This window comes from Carassius carassius, chromosome 4, assembly GCF_963082965.1.
Source record: "Carassius carassius chromosome 4, fCarCar2.1, whole genome shotgun sequence".
Lineage (NCBI taxonomy): Eukaryota > Metazoa > Chordata > Actinopteri > Cypriniformes > Cyprinidae > Carassius > Carassius carassius.
Genome location: NC_081758.1, coordinates 36,787,288 through 36,809,535, shown reverse-complemented (window position 1 = coordinate 36,809,535; position 22,248 = coordinate 36,787,288). Strand labels below are relative to the sequence as shown.

General features: G+C 40.3%; 1 protein-coding gene across 2 annotated transcripts in view; it reads left to right on the top strand.

Moving 5' to 3' along the window:
* Positions 1-22,248, top strand: part of srrm4 (serine/arginine repetitive matrix 4) — a 114,803-nt gene that overhangs the window by 82,147 nt on the left and 10,408 nt on the right. For both annotated transcript variants that reach the window (XM_059548690.1, XM_059548689.1), the window contains 6 exons: positions 11,293-11,382; positions 14,269-14,343; positions 14,462-14,488; positions 14,721-14,771; positions 16,143-16,217; positions 22,070-22,208. In XM_059548690.1, the coding sequence (XP_059404673.1) occupies positions 11,293-11,382; positions 14,269-14,343; positions 14,462-14,488; positions 14,721-14,771; positions 16,143-16,217; positions 22,070-22,208 (457 nt within the window). The remainder of the gene's footprint in view (positions 1-11,292; positions 11,383-14,268; positions 14,344-14,461; positions 14,489-14,720; positions 14,772-16,142; positions 16,218-22,069; positions 22,209-22,248) is intronic.

Sequence of the window (22,248 nt, the reverse complement as noted above, 5' to 3'; positions counted from 1 at the left end):
TGGGAGCTTTGACTCCATGTGCCAAACAAACTGTCAGGAATTTGGGCGTGACTTTCGATTGCAACATGAAATTTGATACACAGATTAGCAGTGTAGTAAAAATGAGCTTCTTCCAACTTCGTCTGCTGAGTAAAGTTAAGCCTTTTCTTACAAGGCACGATTTGGAAAGAGCTTTACATGCCTTTATTAGTTCAAGGCCTGATTATTGCAATGCTCTTTATGTCGGTCTGAGTCAAACATCTCTTTCCCATCTGCAACTTGTACAAAATGCTGCTGCTCGCTTTTTAACCAGTACTCCTAGAAGAGCACACATTACTCCGGTTTTAGCTACTCTCCACTGGCTTCCAGTGCGTTTTAGGATTGATTTTAAGATTTTATTGTTTGTTTTTAAAGCTCTAAATGGGCTAGCCCCTGAGTACCTGTCTGAGCTTTTAACTCTGGGTGGACAAAATCGGCGGTTGCGGTCTTCTGATCAATGCACTTTACAGGTCCCTAAGTCGAAGCATAAACAGTGGGGTGATAGGGCCTTTGCTGTTGCTGGCCCTAAGCTTTGGAATAAGCTCCCCCCTGACATGCGTACTGAAACAGACGTTGTACTCTTTAAAACCAAATTTAAAACTTATTTGTTTAAATTGGCATTTAATACGCAGTAGCGGTGTAACATTGTAACATTTTTTTTTATTTTTCTTTTGTCCATTGATGTTTTTAAGTAATTATATATAGCTTATTGTTTATAATTTTATTTTTCCTTTTTTTTTCCACTTTTATTCGAATATTGTGTTCGAATGATGTGTTATTTGTATCTGATGTGAAGCACTTTGGACACCTTGTGGCTGCTGTAAAGGGCTTTAGAAATAAAGTTTGATTGAAGTTTGATAAAATGCTTGCTTGCCTTATTTTTCTCCATAACACCTTCACATGCACTGTCAAACAAACGGCTTCTGAATACAACAAAAAAAGGTGACATGTTCGGCAGGCACACTCTTATACTTCTGGCCGCCCGCCTGTGACATCACAGGCCACGTAGGCCAGTTTGACTGGAGTTTTGTCACACGTGCTTCAGACACTGGTCCTGCTGTCGGCAGTCCCCAAAGAGGAAGCAGTGCAGGTTTCCGAGAAGGGGAAACACTTCAATATAAAGCATTATTTTGCAGTTCTTGAAAAAAAAGCTATTTGTAGAGACTATGAAGGTAAAATAGCTATTTTCCACCACCTTTTAAGGGCTTGAAAACAGCATGTGCTGTTGAAAAAAATACACTTATTCAAATGCAAATTTTATTTGAGAAGATCAAACATATGAAAATATGAAGCACTCTATAACCATGATTTAGAATCCCTAAACTTTAAAGCGAGACAGGCACGAACACTGTTATCTCCTTGCCACAGTGTAAACATTCAGGTGTTGCTGGAATTTTTATCACTGGTGTCTTTTATGGGGTCCTCTTCCTTCCAATCCACCAAAATTCAGATTCCACCTGTTGAAAGAAATGATTCAGCATTGGATTCCTTACACAATAATTCCACTGATAGCTTCAAAGAGTTTGTGATAATGCAGGGCACAAGCAGTGCATCAGTATGTAAAACGGAATACGCCAGTTCAAGTGTTATCTTAAAGGGTTAGTTCGCCCAATTTGCAAAATTATGTCATTAATAACTTACCCTCATGTTGTTCGAAACCAGTAAGACCTCCTTTTATTTTTGGAACACATTTTTAAGATATTTTAGATGTAGTCCGAGAGCTCTTTGTCCCTCCATTGAAATTGTGTGTATGGTATACTGTCCATGTCCAGAAAGGTAAGAAAAACATCATCAAAGTAGTCCATGTGACATCAGAGTGTCAGTTAGAATTTTTTGAAGCATCGAAAATACATTTTGGTCCAAAAATAGCAAAAACTACAACATTTTATTTAGGATTGTCTTCTCTTCCGTGTCTGTTGTAAGACAGTTCAAAACAAAGCAGTTTGTCATATCCGGCTCGCGAACGAATCATTCGATGTAACCACACCTCTTTGAACCAGTTCACCAAATCGAACTGAATCGTTTTAAATGGTTCGCGTCTCCAATACGCATTAATCCACAAATGACTTAAGCTGTTAACTTGTTTAATGTGGCTGACACTCCCTCTGAGTTAAAACAAACCAATATCCCAGAGTAATTAATGTACTCAAACAGTACACTGACTGAACTGCAGTGAAGAGAGAACTGAAGATGAACACTGAGCCGAGCCAGATAATGACTCGTTCACGAGTCAAAAACTGGTTGCATCGGTTTTCGGATCACCAGTAGTTCTTTCTGACAGTTCGATTCAATAAACCAGTTGAAGAAAACTGTTCAGCGGTTCTTTTGCGCTCAACGTAATGGCGTCATTGGCGATGATTGCAAGCCTTCGGTTTACCTGTGCTCATAACATTAGCACAGAATCAGTTCAGAATCAATCACCAAAAGAATCCGTTTGGTTCAGACACTCTGTGTGTCGGTTTGCTACAAGCTGAATCACACATGCGCAGTATCATCAGCTCCTTAGTTCTCGATTTGGACACGTCTGACAGAAACGGTTCTTGACTCGTGAACGAGTCATCATCTGGCTCGGCTCGGTGTTCATCTTCAGTTCTCTCTTCGCAGCAGTTCAGTCAGTGTACTGTTTGAGTAAATGAATTACTCCGGGATATTGGTTTGTTTTAACTCAGAGGGAGTGTCAGCCACATTAAACAAGTTAACAGCTTAAGTCAAAAAGATCCGGTTACATCGAATGATTCGTTCGCGAACCAGATATGACAAACTGCTTTGTTTTGAACTGTCTTACAACAGACACGGAAGAGAAGACAATGCTGAATAAAGTCGTAGTTTTAGCTATTTTTGGACCAAAATGTATTTTCAAAAATTTCAAAAAATTCTAAGTGACCCTCTGATGTCACATGGACTACTTTGATGATGTTTTTCTTACCTTTCTGGACATGGACAGTATACCGTACACACAGCTTCAATGGAGGGACTAAGAGCTCTCGGACTAAATCTAAAATATCTTAAACTGTGTTCCAAAAATAAAAGGAGGTCTTACGGGTTTGGAACAACATGAGGGTAAGTTATTAATGACATAATTTAGCAAATTGGGCGAACTAACCCTTTAAACATTCTAATCTCTAGGTGAATTCATGCTCTGTTTTCTGCCAGAGAAGAGCAGATGCAAAGAGCCTTTTTGGGGGGGGGGGGGGTGGGGGTGTTGAGATGTTATGATGAAGCATTCAACCGCCGCTAAACAATGCAAGATCAAACAATGATTAAATCAGATCAAGCTAAACCTCTGAAATAAACATAAACAGCTTTCCTTCATCATTACAACTGAAGAATCCTAAATCATATACATACTGTACACACGTCGTGATTTTGCTGAGTTGGATGTGTTCCTAGGTCAACATATTTTGTTGACCCTGGAACAACATTTTACTCCAAAAATGTATTCTTGACCATATCCCTACACCTAAACCTAACCTTAACCATGAGTAATCCCTAAGATCAGAGGAAATGATAGATGAATGACACTGATGTACAAGCACCAAACAGTGATTTTAAGCGTAAACTTCACAAAATCTATAAACTGGTTCTTCAAATCTGATTGGTTAATCACAATGTTGTTCCAAGGACAACAAAGATGTTGTCCCAGGAACATGTCTCACTTGGTAAAATAAGGTTCTGCCATACTGTACACAGTTGTTTTAACATGCTTTCTTATACAAATAAAATAAACATCTCAAATGTGGAAAGCCTTATGGTATCATAACTTTCACAACAAGCTTAAGCCTCTATTTTGATTTTGAAAATCATGGTGCAGTTTTTTTTCCAAAGCAGAAAGTTAAGTACAGCAGTACTGGCAATGTAAACAGCACTGAAGCCCTCAGTGAAATGTCAGTTATCAATGTTGACAGCCTTTAAACTATCTAACCTTGTCCATTCTCCTGAGTGTGTCAGTGTTCGGTCTAACTCACAAAACGACCCTCTCTACGCTGTTCCTTCTGACAGCTGAAGTGATGGTGGCCATTAGGGGTGTTTTCATTACCTGTGTGCCTTCAAGGTCAACTGAAACTGATGGAAAGACTTTTAAAGCTGTAGAGCAAACTTACAAGCTAAATAAAAAGCATAACTGGACACATCTTTGTGAAATTCACATTGGTCAGTGAATCAGCAAAAGTTGTTTTACCTCTAACTGGTTAATTTCAGAACAGATTGGAACCAGGACTATCTGACTACTACAATATCAGATTTTCACTACAGAATTATAATGGGCAAAAGAATGTACAATAACAATATTATCCCAATAGTTTTTTTGGGGGGGGGGTGCTAAATCAGTCAAATTCATCTTTAACTTGTTTTTGTGTTTTCTCTTTTTTGGCCAGTGAATCACACTCACAGTGACAAACTTAATTTTTGTCAGGGGTGGGTAGAGTGTCTCACTTTCGTCTATCATTTCCAACAACATGATTTTGTGCAGCAGTAGTAACTACACACTTATTTCTTTTTCTATTTTTTGACAGGTGACAAAACCATCTTTAAGGTGCAGTTCCACCACCTACTATGCTGGTTATTGATGCTGGATTATTTACAGTATTGTCATATGTCTACTATTTACACAATTTGCTATACATATATATATATATAGTGTATAGCAGTCTTTATTTATTGAAAGGTTAATGTGAACACCAGAACTGCACACAAGTGGTAAAAAAATATGTATGGTTATGTTCATGAAGTCTCTCATGCAATAGAATCTGTTTGATATGTGAATAAGACAATAAGACTACTGCGCCGCCCTGGTGGGCTTCTGTCCCGTCCGCACGGAAGTGGTGGTCTTCTGCGCCGTCATGGTGGGCTTCTGTCTAGACCACACGGATGTGGTGGTCTTCTGCGCCGCCCTGGTGGGCTTCTGTCTCGACCGCACGGAAGTGGTGGTCTTCTGCGCCGCCCCGGTGGGCTTCTGTCTCGACCACACGGATGTGGTGGTCTTCTGCGCCGCCCTGGTGGGCTTCCCGATGGTCAGCGTCCGCTGTCTGCCGACGCGTCATCTGAGGAAGTGGATCTCAGGCCCGCGTCGGAGGAAGAGGATACGTGCTCTCTGTCACTTCCGCCGGTGGAACAGGCTATAGCAGTGCACCTTTGCCCGCCCTCTGCTGGACGGCGGACTAAGGCGGCGTTGCCATCCAAAGCCTGCCGCATGACGTCATCGCTGCTCGCACGGATCTTCTCTGCTGCTGGGCAGGCTGCGTCTGCGCTGCACACCATGGCCACGCTGCAGATTTTCCAGGGCGATCTCCTCCGCAAGCTGGATGAGATGGGACCTGAAGCAATCTGTCTTGCGGATCTGAGGAGTGCTTCGGATCTCTCCCTCCGCGCTGCTAAGTCCGCTGCACAGGCCATGGGACGGGTTATGGCTTCCGCTACGGTGGCTGAGAGGCATTTGTGGCTGACGCTTTCTGACATCAAGGAGTCTGAGCGCGCTGCGTTCCTCGACGCACCGCTGACTCCTGCTGGCCTCTTCGGATCATCTGTCAACGAGTTTGTGGAGAGATTCGCCGAGGACCAGAAAGCTTCGCAGGCGTTCAAGCACTTCTTGCCGAAGCGCTCCGGTTCTGCAGCTAGCCGCTCTAGACCGGCCCCACAGAGCTCTCAGTCACGCCCACCGCCTCCAGCTGCGTCATCGCGACAGCGTCAGCAACGCAGCTCGGGACCCCGTTCTCGCTCTTCAAGCCATCGCCCCGCGCCGCGGGAGCCACGGCAGAGGATTGCGGTGAAGCCAGAAGCCCCGAAAACATCCTAGCACTGCTAGGAAAGCGCCGGTGTACGAGTTCCGCTGCGGCCGACCTCTCACCCAAGGCCGCTGCTGTTGCAGTTCCAAGAGTTGTGACTGCCTTAGCGTCTTCTGCAATGCGCAAGCCTGCACGAGTGCCCGCTTGCCTGCACACAAAAGCCGTTATCACTGCTACCCAGATGTTTCCCGAAAAGAGTGTTATTTCTGGTGCTATAAATGCAGTGACGATGCCCACTCCTCAGTGCCCATCTCCACATGTAAGCACAGCCCTGCACACAGGGCTCGCGCACATAAGATCGACACAGATCGGTCGAGCGCGCCGCATAGTAAACGTGCCCACTCCCCAGTGCCCACATACACTATGTCACATACGGCGCGTGGCTTCTGTAAAAACGAGGCCCGTGCACATACGCTCTGCACAGGCAAGACAGCGAGTTGAAAGTGGTAAATGTGCACACATGCAGCCCACAGTTACTCGCAGACATAACGAGTCCCACGGGACCTGCTCAGCCTTCCCCCAGTCGGTTAAGCGCCAGGACGGGGTCGAGGAGGAGCGATCTGCCCGCTGTGATCAGCGCGCTCCCCGCCTGAAAATGCGCAGCACACCCGAGCGCCGCCGTTGCCCAGTCAACAGAGCGCGCTTCGCATCCAGCCCTTAGCCATTCATGCAGATGCATGGTCAGCGCTTCCAGGGGTTTCGGATTGGGTGCTAGGCATTATAAAGAGAGGCTACTCGCTGCAGTTTTTTCGACGCCCTCCGCGCTTTTTAGCGCGCATCGAAACTACGGTCAAAACAGAAGTAGCATTCCGAGTTTCTAGGTTCTATGCCTGTTCCCGTTCCTGTTTCCGTTCCTGTTCCTATTCCTTTTTCTGTTTATTTGTTTGTTTGGATGGATTTTTGGTTTTGACCCCTGCATCTTGGATTCTGAGTTGGATTACCCAAATAAACCCACACTGCGATTGGATCTCTCGTCTCCTGCGTTTCACTGGGTCGCCGATCGTAACACTCTGTATGAAAAAGATAGTGAAATGTCTACGTTCAAATGAAAAAAATAATAATACTATAAAATAGAAAACTTTTTTTTTTACTGTAACTGACAGATTCCGGCCAACAAAAAAAAATAAAAATACAACACGGGAGTGGGAGAGAACGGGATTCATTCTTCCGGGATTGAAACGGGATGGGATTTTCTCCCAGTTTTTTTCATGGGATTGGGACGGGATGGGATTTTTTTTTTTTGCAGGAGTGGGACGGGAGAGATTTGAAAATACACTCCTGTGTCATGGCAAATGGCAAAAACACAACAAAATACTAAAACTTTATCTAAAATTTTAATAAAAAACTAATTTAAAATAATTTAATATAATTTAAAAAATATTAATATTTTATTTAAAGCTGCAGCAACCAAATCTCATTTACTTTGCCAGAAAAAGAGTAGAACTGAGATTAACTACAAATCCTGTACTATTGTTGTGTCTGTGTGTGTGTGCGTGTGCGCCTGTGTCAAGTATGTAATGTGAAACAAAGGCTCATAATTAAGCAGAAATGGCACTTGCTTTTCTGCTAATCAGCTTCTAATGCGTTTCAGGCTTGCTAATGCAGCAATGGCTGGATGAACTGCCTTCTGATATCAGACCAAACAGCCTTTTCCACTCTCAGAGAGTGAGTAAGCAGCCCGCTCCCCCTTGAGCACATCCGTACAGTCTGCCTGGCTCTCCGTCTGTGTTTTGAACCATCTAAATGGTTTCCTCTCAGTGCTCATATTGAATCACTGACTGGCTGGGTAAAGCCAAAGCTACAACAGTCTGTAATTCATCGACTGTCACGGACAGCACTCCCCTGTGTCTATGAAATATTATTATCCTGCTGTAGTGATGTGCCTCAAGAAGGAAATCTCATTGCCGTTGCCACCTTGCCTTTACCCTGCTCCCATAATGTGTATTTGTCATGGATATCCTGTGTAGTTCCTCCCACGCTTTCATTGCTGCCTGTCAGATGCATGTCATTCTGACAGTATGTGATGTTTTAAGGTGTACGTGTACAGTATAAAGAGCTATTTAGTGTACACATACCTCATGAAGGAAATAGCATTACACAGGTTACATACACACATGTTCTTCCTCCACTGTGCTAATTCTTATGAGACATGCTCTTTAAGCATTTTAAGCTTAATATAGTGAGCTAAAATTAGTCTCTAATATTTAAATAAGGTCAGTATCAGAAAATCTGCCTTTGAAAATATTATAGAGGTCAGCTGTTCCATTCCATGGGCCTTATTAATGTTTAAATGGTACAGAATGGGGATTTTGAAGAATCTAAGTGATTTCTTTGGGGCGGGTTCAAAGGATTAAAAGTGATGCAAGGACATTACTTGGTATGGCTACATAAGATGGCAGTATTAACAGTGTCTTTACACTCTTTAAAATCGATAAATCCCCTTCGTTCAGGGGGGGCGGAAATGTAACCTTTGCAATTAGCTTGAAAAATGCCTTTAACTCGTTCATCTCACCGCTTCCCTTCCAATTTAAATCAGGAATATTGGTGGTTAGGTTAAAGCGTTTCACGTCCACTTTAGATTGAATCTTCTTATTCGTCTTGATGGAACGAGAGTGATGTGTCATTGCCGCAATCAAAATAATAACAGTAGCACTCCATGCTTTAGTAAACAGTGAAAAAGTGTGATATAAATGTCTGTTGTCTGTGTATAGTCTTCCCTGTTGATGATTGCACTTTAATTGGAATCAAGACTCTCAGTAGTAGATGAAGTGTGGGATCTATTTTAAGCTTCAAATCCTTTCTTGCACTCCCCTAGATGTTATTGCCTTTAAAAGACAATTTTGAGGTGACACCTCTGTGCTTTTGAAACAGCACACATGTCCTGCTCAGTCAGGACATGCCGTCCATTCTCTGATCTTCTGCTTTGTTGTGGCATAAGTGTTGCTACTAAAAGTTGATTTTAAATGCCGCCTGTCATCTACCTGTCTGAGCATGCAGCTTTCTATTTTTCTCACCTTTTGCTGTCTTTTAAATATCTTCCTCTTTAACCTCTATTTTTCCAAATGCCTTTTCTGTTCTTAAGAATTTAGATATTTTGGGTGAAAGTAAAGGTTAATTGGCATTGTTCAAAGGTTCTTCTACCTACATTTTTTAAACTCCAATAACATTTATACCTATACATTTAATTCAATGTAGTTTCCATCAGAAACGAACACTAGTGTCAATAAAACAGTAAGGGCCCTATAATACACCCTGCGCAATGCGATGCAAGGCGCAGCGCAAGTGTGTTTGCTAGTTTCAGTCTGGCGCCATTCGCATTTTCCTGTCCAGCACCAACTGGCTCTTAAAGGGAATGGAATATGAGACTCTATTTGATTTACTGCATGTTATGCCCAAAAAACACCCTGTGACGAGTGGGGCGGGGCAGAGAGACGTGGGAACAGGAGCGAGGCCGGTGGAGTGATTGGGGATGAACAACACCTGTTCGACCCACCGGTATCGGGTCCCACGAAGGACGAGAGAGTACCAGGCCTGGATTTTAGTTTGTGTTTTGCTTTTTATCGTCCGTGAGGGGCTTACGCGCTGTTTTGTATTTCTTTTGTCATTATTAAAGTTTCAGTTGATTGTCCGCCGGTTCCCGCCTCCTTCTTCCCGAAGATTACAAAGGTTTTATCATTACACACCCATTACTCATTAAGAGAATAGGGACAACTCATTTAGACCATGCACCCCAGGCCCACCAACAGTTTTTCCATCGTTAAAATAGCAAAAGTGGATTTGGACATGCCCTGAGTGCACTTGTCCCGTGCGCTTTACACTTTGTAAATAATTATTATAATATATATATATTTAATATATATATAATTATTAAATAGTAAGTAATTCTTTGCAAAATACTATGACCATAAAACACTTTTACATAGTGTATGATTTGTACATTTTGATACATTTTGAGGTTTGCATCACATAACCAGCTTCATTTGTATGGCTTTCTAACATAGTAAACATGCTTGGTCACTCACCTGGTACAGGGTTGCACTCGAGTATGAGTCCTGTGGAACACAAATCATGCTACAAGAGCTAATAGATTTATAGAATCAAGCTGGAAAATGGAATGGTTGCTTCAGCAAATGCAATTTTTATTTCACGTTTGCTTTAGTTAACATTGGTATCGCTTAGGTTTAGGCTATGATTTAGTTTATGTAATACATTATGTTCAAACATTATAGAACATTAACCTTTTATTTGGATGTTACATTTCCGAACAGCAACAAGACAACTAACATAATAAAAAATTGCTAGATTCAAGTTCATCAGTTTGTAAGGTCCATGGAAGGTCCAAGGAAGGTATCCAGTGCTGGCTGAAGTTGAAATTGTTATTCAATTTAAATTCGAATATATTTGACTCCATTTTATTATCTAAACTCCATTTTAGTATGACCTCGAATTTAGGTTGAAAGACAAATTGGTTGATTGTCTGTCTCTAATTATTATTATTATTATTATTATTATTATTATTATGACATTTGATTATTCTAGTTAACTCTTTACTTTATATTTACTCATTCAGGATTCTATGTCGCTCAGAGTGTATAATGCCGGCCGATGTACATGTACCCCATGATCACAAACTCTCCAGTCTGATCATTTGTCAGAGGTTATGACTAACTGTTTAATAGACCGCCTCATTATTGTCATTCTTTAAATAGTGGTTCTATTTAGTCCCCAACAATCAGTAATGCAGTTGTATAACATCTTAACTAAAGTTATGCAGTTAGTCAGGAATCTATAATCTCACTTGATGTGCCCTGCTCCATCTAGTCTGAGATTTAGTATGTACTAACCCTGGACTCAGATTTCAGTAACAAACGCCTTCACTTAATCTACTTGAGAAAATACTTTCAGAGTAAGTCAGAATAGAATCAAACATAACAATTTATTAACAGTCAGGTAAATATGTATTATGCCATTTACATAGTCAATTCAAAGATAACAAATAAATACAAGACATCAGATTCTCAAAGATTCATTTAAGACTTTAGATGCACACCTGGCTTTTAGAAAAATACAGAGTATGAAGTGTATGAACATGGGTGAGGGGAAGGAAGGGGATGAGGAGGAACCAGTGCATATCTGAGAGAGGCATTTCCTCGAAGATGCCTGTGTATGTTTGTATTGTCTGTTTTTCAAGAGATCAAGGAACTGTTGCATATGTGAGCGAGGCATTTCCTGCATTATCTCTCACAAAGAACTAAGAATAATAGCTCTCTGTCTCTAGAAATATTTTATTTACAGCTGTAAAGAAACTTTCTGTCATTTATACTGTTAGAAATCAATCAGTGTTTGATTAACTCAACCCTGATCTTTGCTTGCAGTGAATGACTGGTCATTCATCGAGCTTTTACTTTTGAATAATTGTCATTGTATAACCTATAAAATGTAAATAACAAATAGATTCTAAAAATTGTGTTCTCTCTTGTGTTTGCTTTTCCAGTGTCTCTTTTGATACTGATCTGTCCCCTCGTCCAGTCCCTAAAGCAAAGAAAAAGAAGAAGAAGTCACAGAGGAAGAGGAGGAGACACAGGTCAGCCCACAAAACAAATTATCACATGTGACAACAATAATCTTTTATTCTGAGCAGTCAATAAAACTGAAAATGTCATGCAGTTCAGATAGATAGAACGATTTTATGCTGTATTTAATCAAAGTACATTAGTGAACAATAAACAGTGTGGTTGTGTCATAAAAAGCACATTATTAATGTAATGACAATAGCCATTGAACAGAACAACTGTTCTCAGCTTGTTACGCTTTAAGCGAAGGCTTTTACATTTCTTTATATTTTATACGTTCAGTTTTATGGCTGCCTTTGAGTTCTTTGGGTTCTTTTCAAAAGCTTCTCTAATCTGAACTATGAACTACTAACTTAACTATTTCTTCAGTGCATGTCTACAATTCTTTTTATTATTTACCTCCTTATTATACATTACTGTTCAGAAGTTTAGGGTCAGTAATTTTTTTTCTCTTATGGTCACCAAGGCAGAATTTATTTGATCAAAAATACAGTAAAAACAGTAATATTGTGAAATGGCATTATGATTTGAAATAACTAGTTTCTATTTTAATGCACTTTAAATAGGGCTGATAATTTAACGCATTAATTAGATTAATTAAAGACCTTGCTTCTAAGACCATGGCCAGACCCCAGGATGGGACTCTATAGAGTGAAGCAGGCCTTACCCTCAAGGCTCCAAAGAGGAAACATGTAACCAAGGGGTTTTTCCCCAATAACTGGCCATAGAGAGGGGTGTGGTAAGCAGCTATACCTGCCACGTACACCTTCAGGGTGGAGGGGGCTAACGCTGCAGAAACTGTTCCTTCAGGAGTTGCAGCACTGACACAAATGCACTGATCTAATGGTTGCTGCACCAAGAAGTGAAATATTCCACTTCATGGAGTACAGTTTCTCTGGACTGGAGTATGGTCTCAACAACCTTAATTGAGAGACCGTAAGCTATGAGCTGTTCCCTCTTAGGGTCCACACACACAGTTTCCATAACTCCAGGAGGGCGTTAAGGGTGGAGCCCCGCCTGAGAGAGGAGGTCCCTCCTGACAGGAATCTCCCAAGGAGAGCCGTCAAGAAGGGCCGCCAGGTTTCAGTGTATCAGTGCATGAAACATGACCAGCATCTTCAGGCAGCTGATGTGCCAGGGGAGATGGCAGCCTTCCCAGAGACCCTAGGCAGAGTGGCCCCTCATGACCGCTCCCTAGTCTGTGAGGGAGTCATGACAAGGATCCCCCAAAACTGGCCTTGAGACAGGAACTAAGGTTTCCTCCACATGTCTAAGGCAACGCCATGTGACCTTAATCATGCAAAGCAGGTTGCCCTTTAGGGAAAACCCCTTGGTTCTGAGCTGTCACTGCCAGAATCTCATGTAGATCTCATCAGTCATTGAGTGGCACACTGAACAACTCTGGAGTTCTCTGCGATGAAAAATCAAAATGCCTCTGATTGGATATTGCATTCATAAGCTCAGCAGAAATGTGGGTGATTGGTTATAGTGCTTTACGCGGCAGACCGTGTTCAAAAAGAAATCTGATGCAATGTAATAAAGCAAATCTACTATAAATGAAATGCCAATTAGTACTTTTCATTCATTTCACTTTACACATTTCACATGACAGTAGATCTAGCTTAGCGCTAAAATTATTTTGGTTAGTTTTTAACAAAAACTACTTTTGAGAATTAAATAATGAAGTTCTGAGAATGAGAGAACATTGAAAACTTTGAGAGCAACTATAAAGCAATCTTTAAATTTTTTTAAAAATATTTAACATTTGTAGATGGTCTAAAGCAAAAGAGTTGAACAAATTCTGAAAATATTTTAGTGCTCCTTGTATTTAAGTTTATATAATCTGTTTGAAAATTAAAACAAACATATTACACATTATTAATGATTAATGGCAGGCATTAGGACTCGAGGGAGCACAGTTTTATCATAGGTAGAATCCAAAATATTTCAATATAAGCATTTCAGTCAAATGTAATTTATGCAAAATTTCAAAGCTTAAACCCATGGAGGGAACTTGATAGCCTCAACACGAGCTGCAGGAGTCAGATTTTACTGATCACGGGTTGAAAAGAGAGATGGCTGACAGACCATGCTGGAGGATTTGCTGCTCAACAGATCCTAAACTCATTGACAAATATCTGATCTTCCTTTATGCAGAGCGCATGCCATCGCAAAATCAAAAGTGAAAGTGAACAACGAGTGCTCATCCAAAAGAGCTTATTCTCCACATATTGATCGCGGCCTCCTGATGTGCAAAAATTATATTAAAAATTAGAATGTTTGCAGGAGTAGGCGGGACTGGACACAGTCCTCACAGGACTCTAAAACAAAAAACGCACACTATGAATGGCGACTGTAGAAAGCAAAAGCGAAATAGCAGACATTTTGGGCGATCAAAAAAATCCCGGACGGACGCATTTTTTTAAGTTCCAAAAAGAGGACATGTCCAGGAAAAAGAGAGCGTATGGTCACCCTACTGTTGACTCTTTCCCACACCGGGTGCGTCATTCTGTCCTTGCATTCTCAGATTAAATGCTCAACAGTGAATCTAATGATCAAAAGTTTGCTTCAAGAATGACCACACTGCTGACATGATCTTATCGCTAGCACACCCTGAGCACATGCGAGTTACTCATCTTATTGGCAAGGCATATAAGCACAATGTTTCATATCGGGCCAAAGCTGATATTTGCATTTTAAGTTATCGGTCGATTTCAATATTGTGCCGATAATATCGTGCATCCCAATTTGAAACAGATTTAATAAAAAATGATGATATGAAAATATATTCAATTATATAAAATAGTTTGGAACACATTCCAAGATTTTTACATATGGACAAAATATTCCAAAATATATGTGCAGAATATAATATAAACATATATTTGATTTTCCAGATCGCCCTCCTGCAGTCCATCTCCTGTGAGAAAGAAGAAGAAAAAGAAGAGCTCAAAGAAAAGGAAGCAGCAAAGGTAGTGATTGATTTTTACATCAGATCATGTTTAGAGGTTTGCTTTGAGTACACTATGCTGGTGTGGTGTTATTATTTTGTCACGACTGCCTTTAAAGTCATCTCCTCTCTGCCTCCAGGTCTACCTCAAGAAAGGGACGACACAGGTACATTTTATATTTAATGTTTGGTTTGTTAATGCTCTCTCCTAGAATAAAGTGCACAGTGCTCTTCACAAAGTATAGATAATAGCTATACTTACCATATATATTACACACAGAATTTATTTAATCTTATTGTTTTCTAGCAGAAACAGCAAAGAGATCTCATCTGTGAATTTTGTTTCCTATGGAACCATTAATTTAAACCTAATCAGCAGTTTTACTCCTATTTTTCCAGTGGCTCAAGTCCCAGACGTAAAAGAAAGGAGGACAAAAATTATAAAAAGAGGTTGGTGATTTCAAAATGTGCCTTAATCATTTAAAACCCATCAGCTTACATTTCAGTTGAAAGTATTCAAGCACTGACAGATTATTAAGTTATATTCAAGTTCCTCAGTGGTTTATCCTTTAGTGTCAAAAGCTTAATGCATTCTACAGTATAATGCACCTTCATGAACTCTCATGCACAAGAGTCACATATTCTAGATTAGATTATGGTGTATTGACAACCACACTGTAGTGCACCTCAGCTCCTCTCAAAGAGTGCTGTTATTGGCTGCTATTGTTGTGTGGTCTCTCAAACTGAAGGAGAGCCAGTGCAGCATGAGAGCAGCTCCTCACTGAAGCAGGAAAGAACCCAGAGAGAGAAACACCAACCAATTTCATGGCTCTAGTCTGCTTCACACACAGCCAGAGAAGAAGTGCCTCGCTGGGCTTCTGATCCTCAAAATGTTCAGGTTTTGTGAGTGTGTTAAATCAGTAGTTCTCAAGTGTTTTTGCTTCACAGTCCAAGACTCTAAATTATTTGTCCTTTGCAAATTAATTGCACTTGCACTGAAAATGTTTAGATAAGCTTTAATTTATCTCCGTCTTCACTTAATTTATTTTTACATTTTATGATACAGATGCTAAAGATGATTTAAGAAATAGTCAGAACATGAGAATGTTAATTGCACAAATGGGTTATTCCATCTGATATACTTTAGGTTTTTTTTTTTATTCTGACTTGTTAAATTATAAATTGATTTGGTGCTCAAGAAACATTATTTCTATCTGTGTAACTTAATTATTTATTTATTTATTTATTTTTTAGGAAACCGTCATTACTGTCATGGAAACATATAGTCAACAACAACAAAAAAAAAGAAAAGATAAAAGTACTCAAAAACCATACCTTAATGTTAATCTCTTATTGAAATGTACTAGTTTTAAAAGCTGCTGTCTTAAGTGTATTAATTAAGCTCAATCTATTAAATATGCTCTTCTCTTTCATAATGTATAATTTGTTGGGCGGCTAAATTCTATTTTAAACTGTAATTGAAATAGATCAGCAATCTCATGTAAATCTACACTCAATAACTGAAAGTGTCACTAAAATGTCTCCATTTCAGACTCAATTAACACTTTTTTATATGTGCAACATTAAATTATAACACTTCAGAGACATTCATACAAAAAAGCCCTAACTCTTGCTAGGGTGTTATGTCGTTTTTTTTTTTTTTTATTATTGTCTTGTGGCATTGTAATTTCTCTTTCGCCTCACTGCTTACTAGGGTTGGGCCGATAGACGATGCCATTGTCTATCCCAGTACAAAATAGCATAAAATGTGGGTGAGACAGTTAATTATTTGCATGTATGTCTCTGTTGGTTACCCTTCAGGGCAAGGAGCCACTCTCATCGCAGACACCGGCGCTGGAAAGCAGAAATTAGGAGTTCTTCCTCTATGGAAAACAGGTACAGTTGTGACCTTACGACTGAATAATTGGGAGAAGGCCACATTGAAATGTAAGATTCAGTGGAACTCCATGGCTGAGTCTAAAGCGAAAGGCAGCTGCTGTCCTGGCCAGTCTAACAGTGGCACTATAACATCACATCTAATGGTCTAAAACCAATTAAAGTAAGAATAGAATACAACAAAATCCTAAGTTGTCATTTACACACACATTACCATATTCATATCAAATTAAATCACTTTTATTGTCACATCACCACAGCACATGTGCCTTAGTAAGTGAAATTCTTGGGAACGTGCTCCAGACAGTGCAGAAACAATTTACATAATAACATACAGATTTTAGCAGATGACAATGTGCAATATACACATACCTATATAGTCAGTACACACAGTTAGCACTACACATTATACACAATATGTACATACTTACAGTTAGCAATACACATTATACACAGTATGTACGCATTCTATATTATGTAGACATATATACACATATAAAAGTGAAGATGCAACAGGTTATACATGAACTGGATACACAAAATGTCATGGATGTGCATTGGATGGTATCCAGTGGTAGCAGATAGATCATTGTATTAAATGCAGTGTGTATGTATAGTCCAGTAATGAACTGTTGGAGTTAAAGTGCAATGTATGGCATACTGTATTGTGAGAGTATGCTGTAGGGTGTATTAGTTCTGACTGTTCATTATTCTGAGGGAAAAAGCTATCACTCAGTTGGCTAGTGCAGGATCGGATGCTGTGGAAACATCTTCCAGAGCAGTCTGTGGGATGGGTGGTTGGAGTCACTGATGCTCCTCCGAGCTTTCCTTATACACTGCCTGGTGTAGTTGTCCTGGAGGAAGGGAAGCTCACCTCCAACAATGTGGTGGGCAGTTTGCATTACCCTCTGCAAAGCTTTGCAGTAGCCAACAGTGCTGTTTCCGAACCAGGCAGTGATGCAGCCAGTCAGGGTGCTCTCCATAGTGCAGGTGTAGAATTTTCTAAGGATGCTGGGGCTCATTCCAAACTGAGTGTGTAGGGTGAAAGCAATAGCATCATCTGTAGAACGGTTGCTACAATATGTAAATTGTAGCGGATCCAGTGAGGCAGGCACTACAGAGCAGATGAAGTCTATCAAAAAAACTTGCTGAAGATGGGTGTAAGAGCAACAGGCCTACAGTCGTTCAAGCATGTGATTTTATTTTTCTTTGGTATGGGCACAATTGTTGATTTTTTTAAACATGAGGGAACCACAGACAGAGAGAGAGAGAGGTTGAAAATGTTTGTGAAAACACCGGCCAGTTGGAATTCGCATGCTCGGAGCACATGAGCCTGGGATGCCATCAGAACCCGCAGCCTTGCGCATATTCACCTGTCTGAAGAATCGGGTTACATCCATAACAGAGACGGAGAGTGCACTCACCTCTTCTGCAGCAGCCACAGGAGTTGTTGTGAGCCTTGAAACGAGCAAAAAATTATTAAGCTCATCCGGTAGAGAGTCTGCAATGTTCACTTTAGCTGGTTTATTCCCTTTAAAGTCTGTTATGTTATTGATGCCCTGTCACATGCTTCTTGCAATGTTGGTGTTGAATTGTTCTTCAACGTTTTTATATTGTCTTTTTGCTGCTTTGATGGATTTCCTGAAATTATAACTGGCTAGTTTGCGATAGTCAGCGTTTCTGTATTTAAAAACAGATATCCACGCTGACAAGGCTGCTTGAACATCAGTATTAATCCATGGTTTTTGGTTGGGGTAGATTCGTATTACAACATATGTATTAGAACATTCTTATTCTAAAAGTTTTAAATAAATATTCCAAAAAAGATTTTTTTTTTGGTGTTTTTGGAGAATGTTGGGAGTTGGGAGAAAGATATTGGCTTCATGGCTTCATGCTGGCCAGTCAGGTTTTTATCTTATCTGTGAGCATCCAGTGCCACTGTGGTGATGACTGATAAAGGTAGAGGTGACACAGAGGAAACTCTTTTATCTGCCTCTCACATCTGATGTCCAACATTTGGTGTGTAGATCAATGGAAATGGGAAACGGAATTAAATTTGAGATCTTGCCCCAGTTTCATCTCTTTGGAGTAGGTTGTAGGTTGATGGGGTTGATGTACTGTAGAGGTGCACACTGTAGGTGAATAGCGATGAAATAAAGTTTCAGGTTTTCTTTGATAGTAAGTATCGGTGAAGATTGCCTGCAGAGCATATCAATGTCAATCCTGCTGATTGACCATGTACAGAGATTATGACAAATGCTTAAAAAAGTTAGGACATTGGAGTACATGCTTCCTTATTGCACAAATGAGTATAGTTGATGAGATGTAAAATAAGACCATTTTGTACTGGTTCAAATTAGTATTTAAAAAAAATACATTTTGAATTAGATTAATGCAGCAGAGTAATCACAGACACAGTTTTTCATGTATTAAATTATCTCCAAATGCTCTCCCAGGTGTCACCACTCTGATTACTTCATCAGTCTTTCATGCAAAAGCTGCTCATTCATTCAGCATACAATTTCTGCCTTTTTCGGGAGAGGAGAAAAACGAGCTCAGGTTTCAAATTGAATAATCTTAAAATGGAGATGATTGCTTTTAAATCCCTAACTGATCTCTCCTTTATTTGGAATTTTAAAGGGATATTCAAAGTACGAAATCATTATAGAAAGAGAGCACAGTGAAGCTTTACATGGTTTCATGAGTTGAAAAGGCACAGAGAGCCCACTCACTCACGCCATACAACAGGAACAATGGCTATCAGTTCCAATTCCAGTGAATCCTCATTCACTTCACAAAGACCCATTACAGATCAACTATGTCCTGAGCTGATATAATGTGCTTTCATAGGAAACCATTTTATTCCACCTTAAGCCTGTGCAGATCAGAGTAACTAGACGATCATGGAAGACAATGAAACAGAAGTCTGCATGTTGCAAGTTGTTTAAGTAAATGGACATTAGCTGGATTTCTCTTCAATTACTATTTCAAAAGAAATATAATATTGGTAGATGCAAAAGCTTTTGTTTAATAATTTCTTTTGACAAAGTTCTTCATTTTACACTTTTTGCCATTTTCCTTGATGCTTCTCCCAGTGACAGTAACATTTTCCATATGTTAACTTGTGGAAGATTCACCTATCCTCCTCACTGCCTATAGAAATGTAAAATTGACTATTATACCTTTACTATTATACCTATTATACCTTTACTCTTCTACATTATAATTTTTTTGCTACTGTTGTAAAGTAAAGGTGCTGTGAGCATTATCTTGATAAATTAAAATGGTTCTTCTTACAGTGCTATGTACACTCACTTGCCGTTATATTAGGTACACCTGTTTAATTGCTTGGTAACACAAATTCCTAATCAGCCCCTCACATGGCAGCAACTCAATGCATTTAGGCATCTAGATGTGGTGAAGACAACTTGCTGAAGTTCAAACCGAGAATGGGGAAGAAAGGGGATTTAAGTGTCTTTGAACATGGAATGGTTGTTGGTGCCAGACGGTAGAGTCCTGCACGGGTCCATTTTTGGAGACCCGTGCCCGCCCGTACCCGCAAAGTTCAGCACCAGATCCGAACCGTCACTCGTGATAATATAAAAATTAAATCCGCACCCGCCTAGACCCGTTAATATTGGCCCGTTACCTGATCCGCGCCTGCGATAAATCACACAAGCTAAAATCATTCCAATTAAAGTGCTTTATTTTTTTATCTCGCACCTCTCTCAACATCACAGCAGTGTCATTAATGTTCTAATGAAACTAAAGTGTGCTTTCATTCAAGTAGCCTACCATCGGGCAGCTAAATAGACTATGGAACCTGATAACTATACGCAAATAGACCTATTAACGGAAAAAAAAAAATTACAACCTGAGCCTGTCGCTCACAAACTATGCATTTAATTTCCCTTAAGGTTAATGTGCAGGAAAAGGATATCGTCCATAGTCCCAGGTTTAAGTTGCATTCTCCATTCTTGAATTACAAATCCAGCTGTGGAAAAGTTGCACTGTCGCAGTGGTGGTGACGTGATGGGTCAAATGTCATATCGTTGTTGCGTTTGTGTAACAACGAATTTAGACATACAAATATTGCACATATTTTTCATCCGCGCTACTACCCGCCCGCAAGGAGTTAGTTATCCGCCCGCATCCCCGCCCGTGAATTTTAGGAGTGTCAAAATCCACCCATTTCAGCCACTTTTATGCAGCTATCTGTGGGTATCCACGGGTATGGAGGCTACAATTCGCACAGGCTCACCAAAATTGGACAATAGAAGATTGTAAAAACATTGCCTGGTCTGATGAGTCTTGATTTCTGCTGCGACATTCAGACGGTAGGGTCATATTTGGTGTAAAGAACATGAAAGCATGATCCATCCTGCGGTTCAGGCTGGTGGTGGTGGTGTAATGGTGTGGGGGATATTTTCTTGGCACACTTTGGGCCCCTTAGTACCAATAGTACCAACGCAACAGCCTACCTGAGTATTGTTGCTGATCATGACTAAAGTGTACCGATCTTCTGATGGCTACTTCCAGCAGGATAATGCACCTCACTAAGCTCAGATCATCTCAGACTGGTTTCTTGAACATGACATTGAGCTCACTTTACCAAAGTCCTTTTCGGCAAATCGTGCCACTGGGCCGCCATCTTGGCAACACCTCCGGGCAGCTATTTCGGACTAACAAGAAGGGGTCCCTTCATCTACAGCGATATCGTTGACTTGATTGCAAATGAATGCACAGACACTATTTAAACTAAACAGAGATGACACTGGGTTCAATGATGAACTGCCTTTAACTGTCATTTTGACACTCTGTTTTCCTAATGAATGTTGTTCATTTGCTTGGACGCAATGTATTTTGTTTAAAGAGCTATATAAATAAAGGCGACTTAACTTGACTTGACAAGACCAGGCTCCTATCTAAATGAATTGGAGTCAGAACAGCACTTTCACTGGTCACCGGGACATAACAACTGCATGTATAGAAACAGCAATAAAATATAATAAAAATTGCTGAAAAAGTTTGATGACTTTGCTCCAAAATAAGGTTTAAAATGCCTTTTTCCCCAAGGGCTATACTTTTACTACGCATGTGCAAGGGTTCACGACACCAACTTCATTTATGTCTCTATCCAGAATGCCGGTGTTGTGCCAAGCACTTAAACAAATGCTCAATGTCATTTGTTTTATCAGTGTACAGTACAATATTTTGAATTATTATTATTTTTTTCCTCTTTTCCTCTTTTTCCACACACCACAACTCGCTGTTGCCAAATCGTCTCCGCTGTCGCAAAACCTCAACTGTGCACATGCGTCAGTGGAACCAGACGATAGGCTTAAATGTTTCCCGCCTTGACTGTTAAAAGCAGATGATTGACTTTCCAGCGGGAGGGGCGGGACATGTGCATACAACCGCCATCTTTGCCGTTACGGGTTTTCCTTATATAGTTGTATTGAGGATTGAGGAAGTGGCATGTCTATTATAAATTGTGTCTGACTTTACGTGAATGGCCTCCACAGTCACCAGATCTCAATCCAATAGAGCACCTTTGGGTTGTGGTGGAACAGGAGAATCGCAATTAGGGATGTGCAGCCGACAAATCTGCAGCAACTGCGTGATGCTATCATGTCAATATGGACCAAAATCTCTGAGGAAAGTTTCCAATTCCTTGTTGAGTCTATTCCACGAAGAATTAAGGCAGTTCTGAAGGCAAAAGGGGCCCAACCCGGTACTAGCAAGGTGTACCTAATAAAGTGGCCAGTGAGTGTATATATAATGTGAATATGAATATTTTAATTCCTCCTGAAGGAGTGTTAACAATGACTTTATGTGCTTTATGTATGTAGATCTGAAGATTGTGAAAAATCTGGTTTCCAAGACAGTGGCCATTCATCAGCTGTCCATGGAGTCAATGCATGCAGGTCGGCAATCAAGCTGACCAGTAAAATCTCCCCTAAGTGCTGCTGCCACTTTTCTGAAAGCACCGTAAGTGTTTCTTATGGCTACCTTATGTGCTTACAGTGCC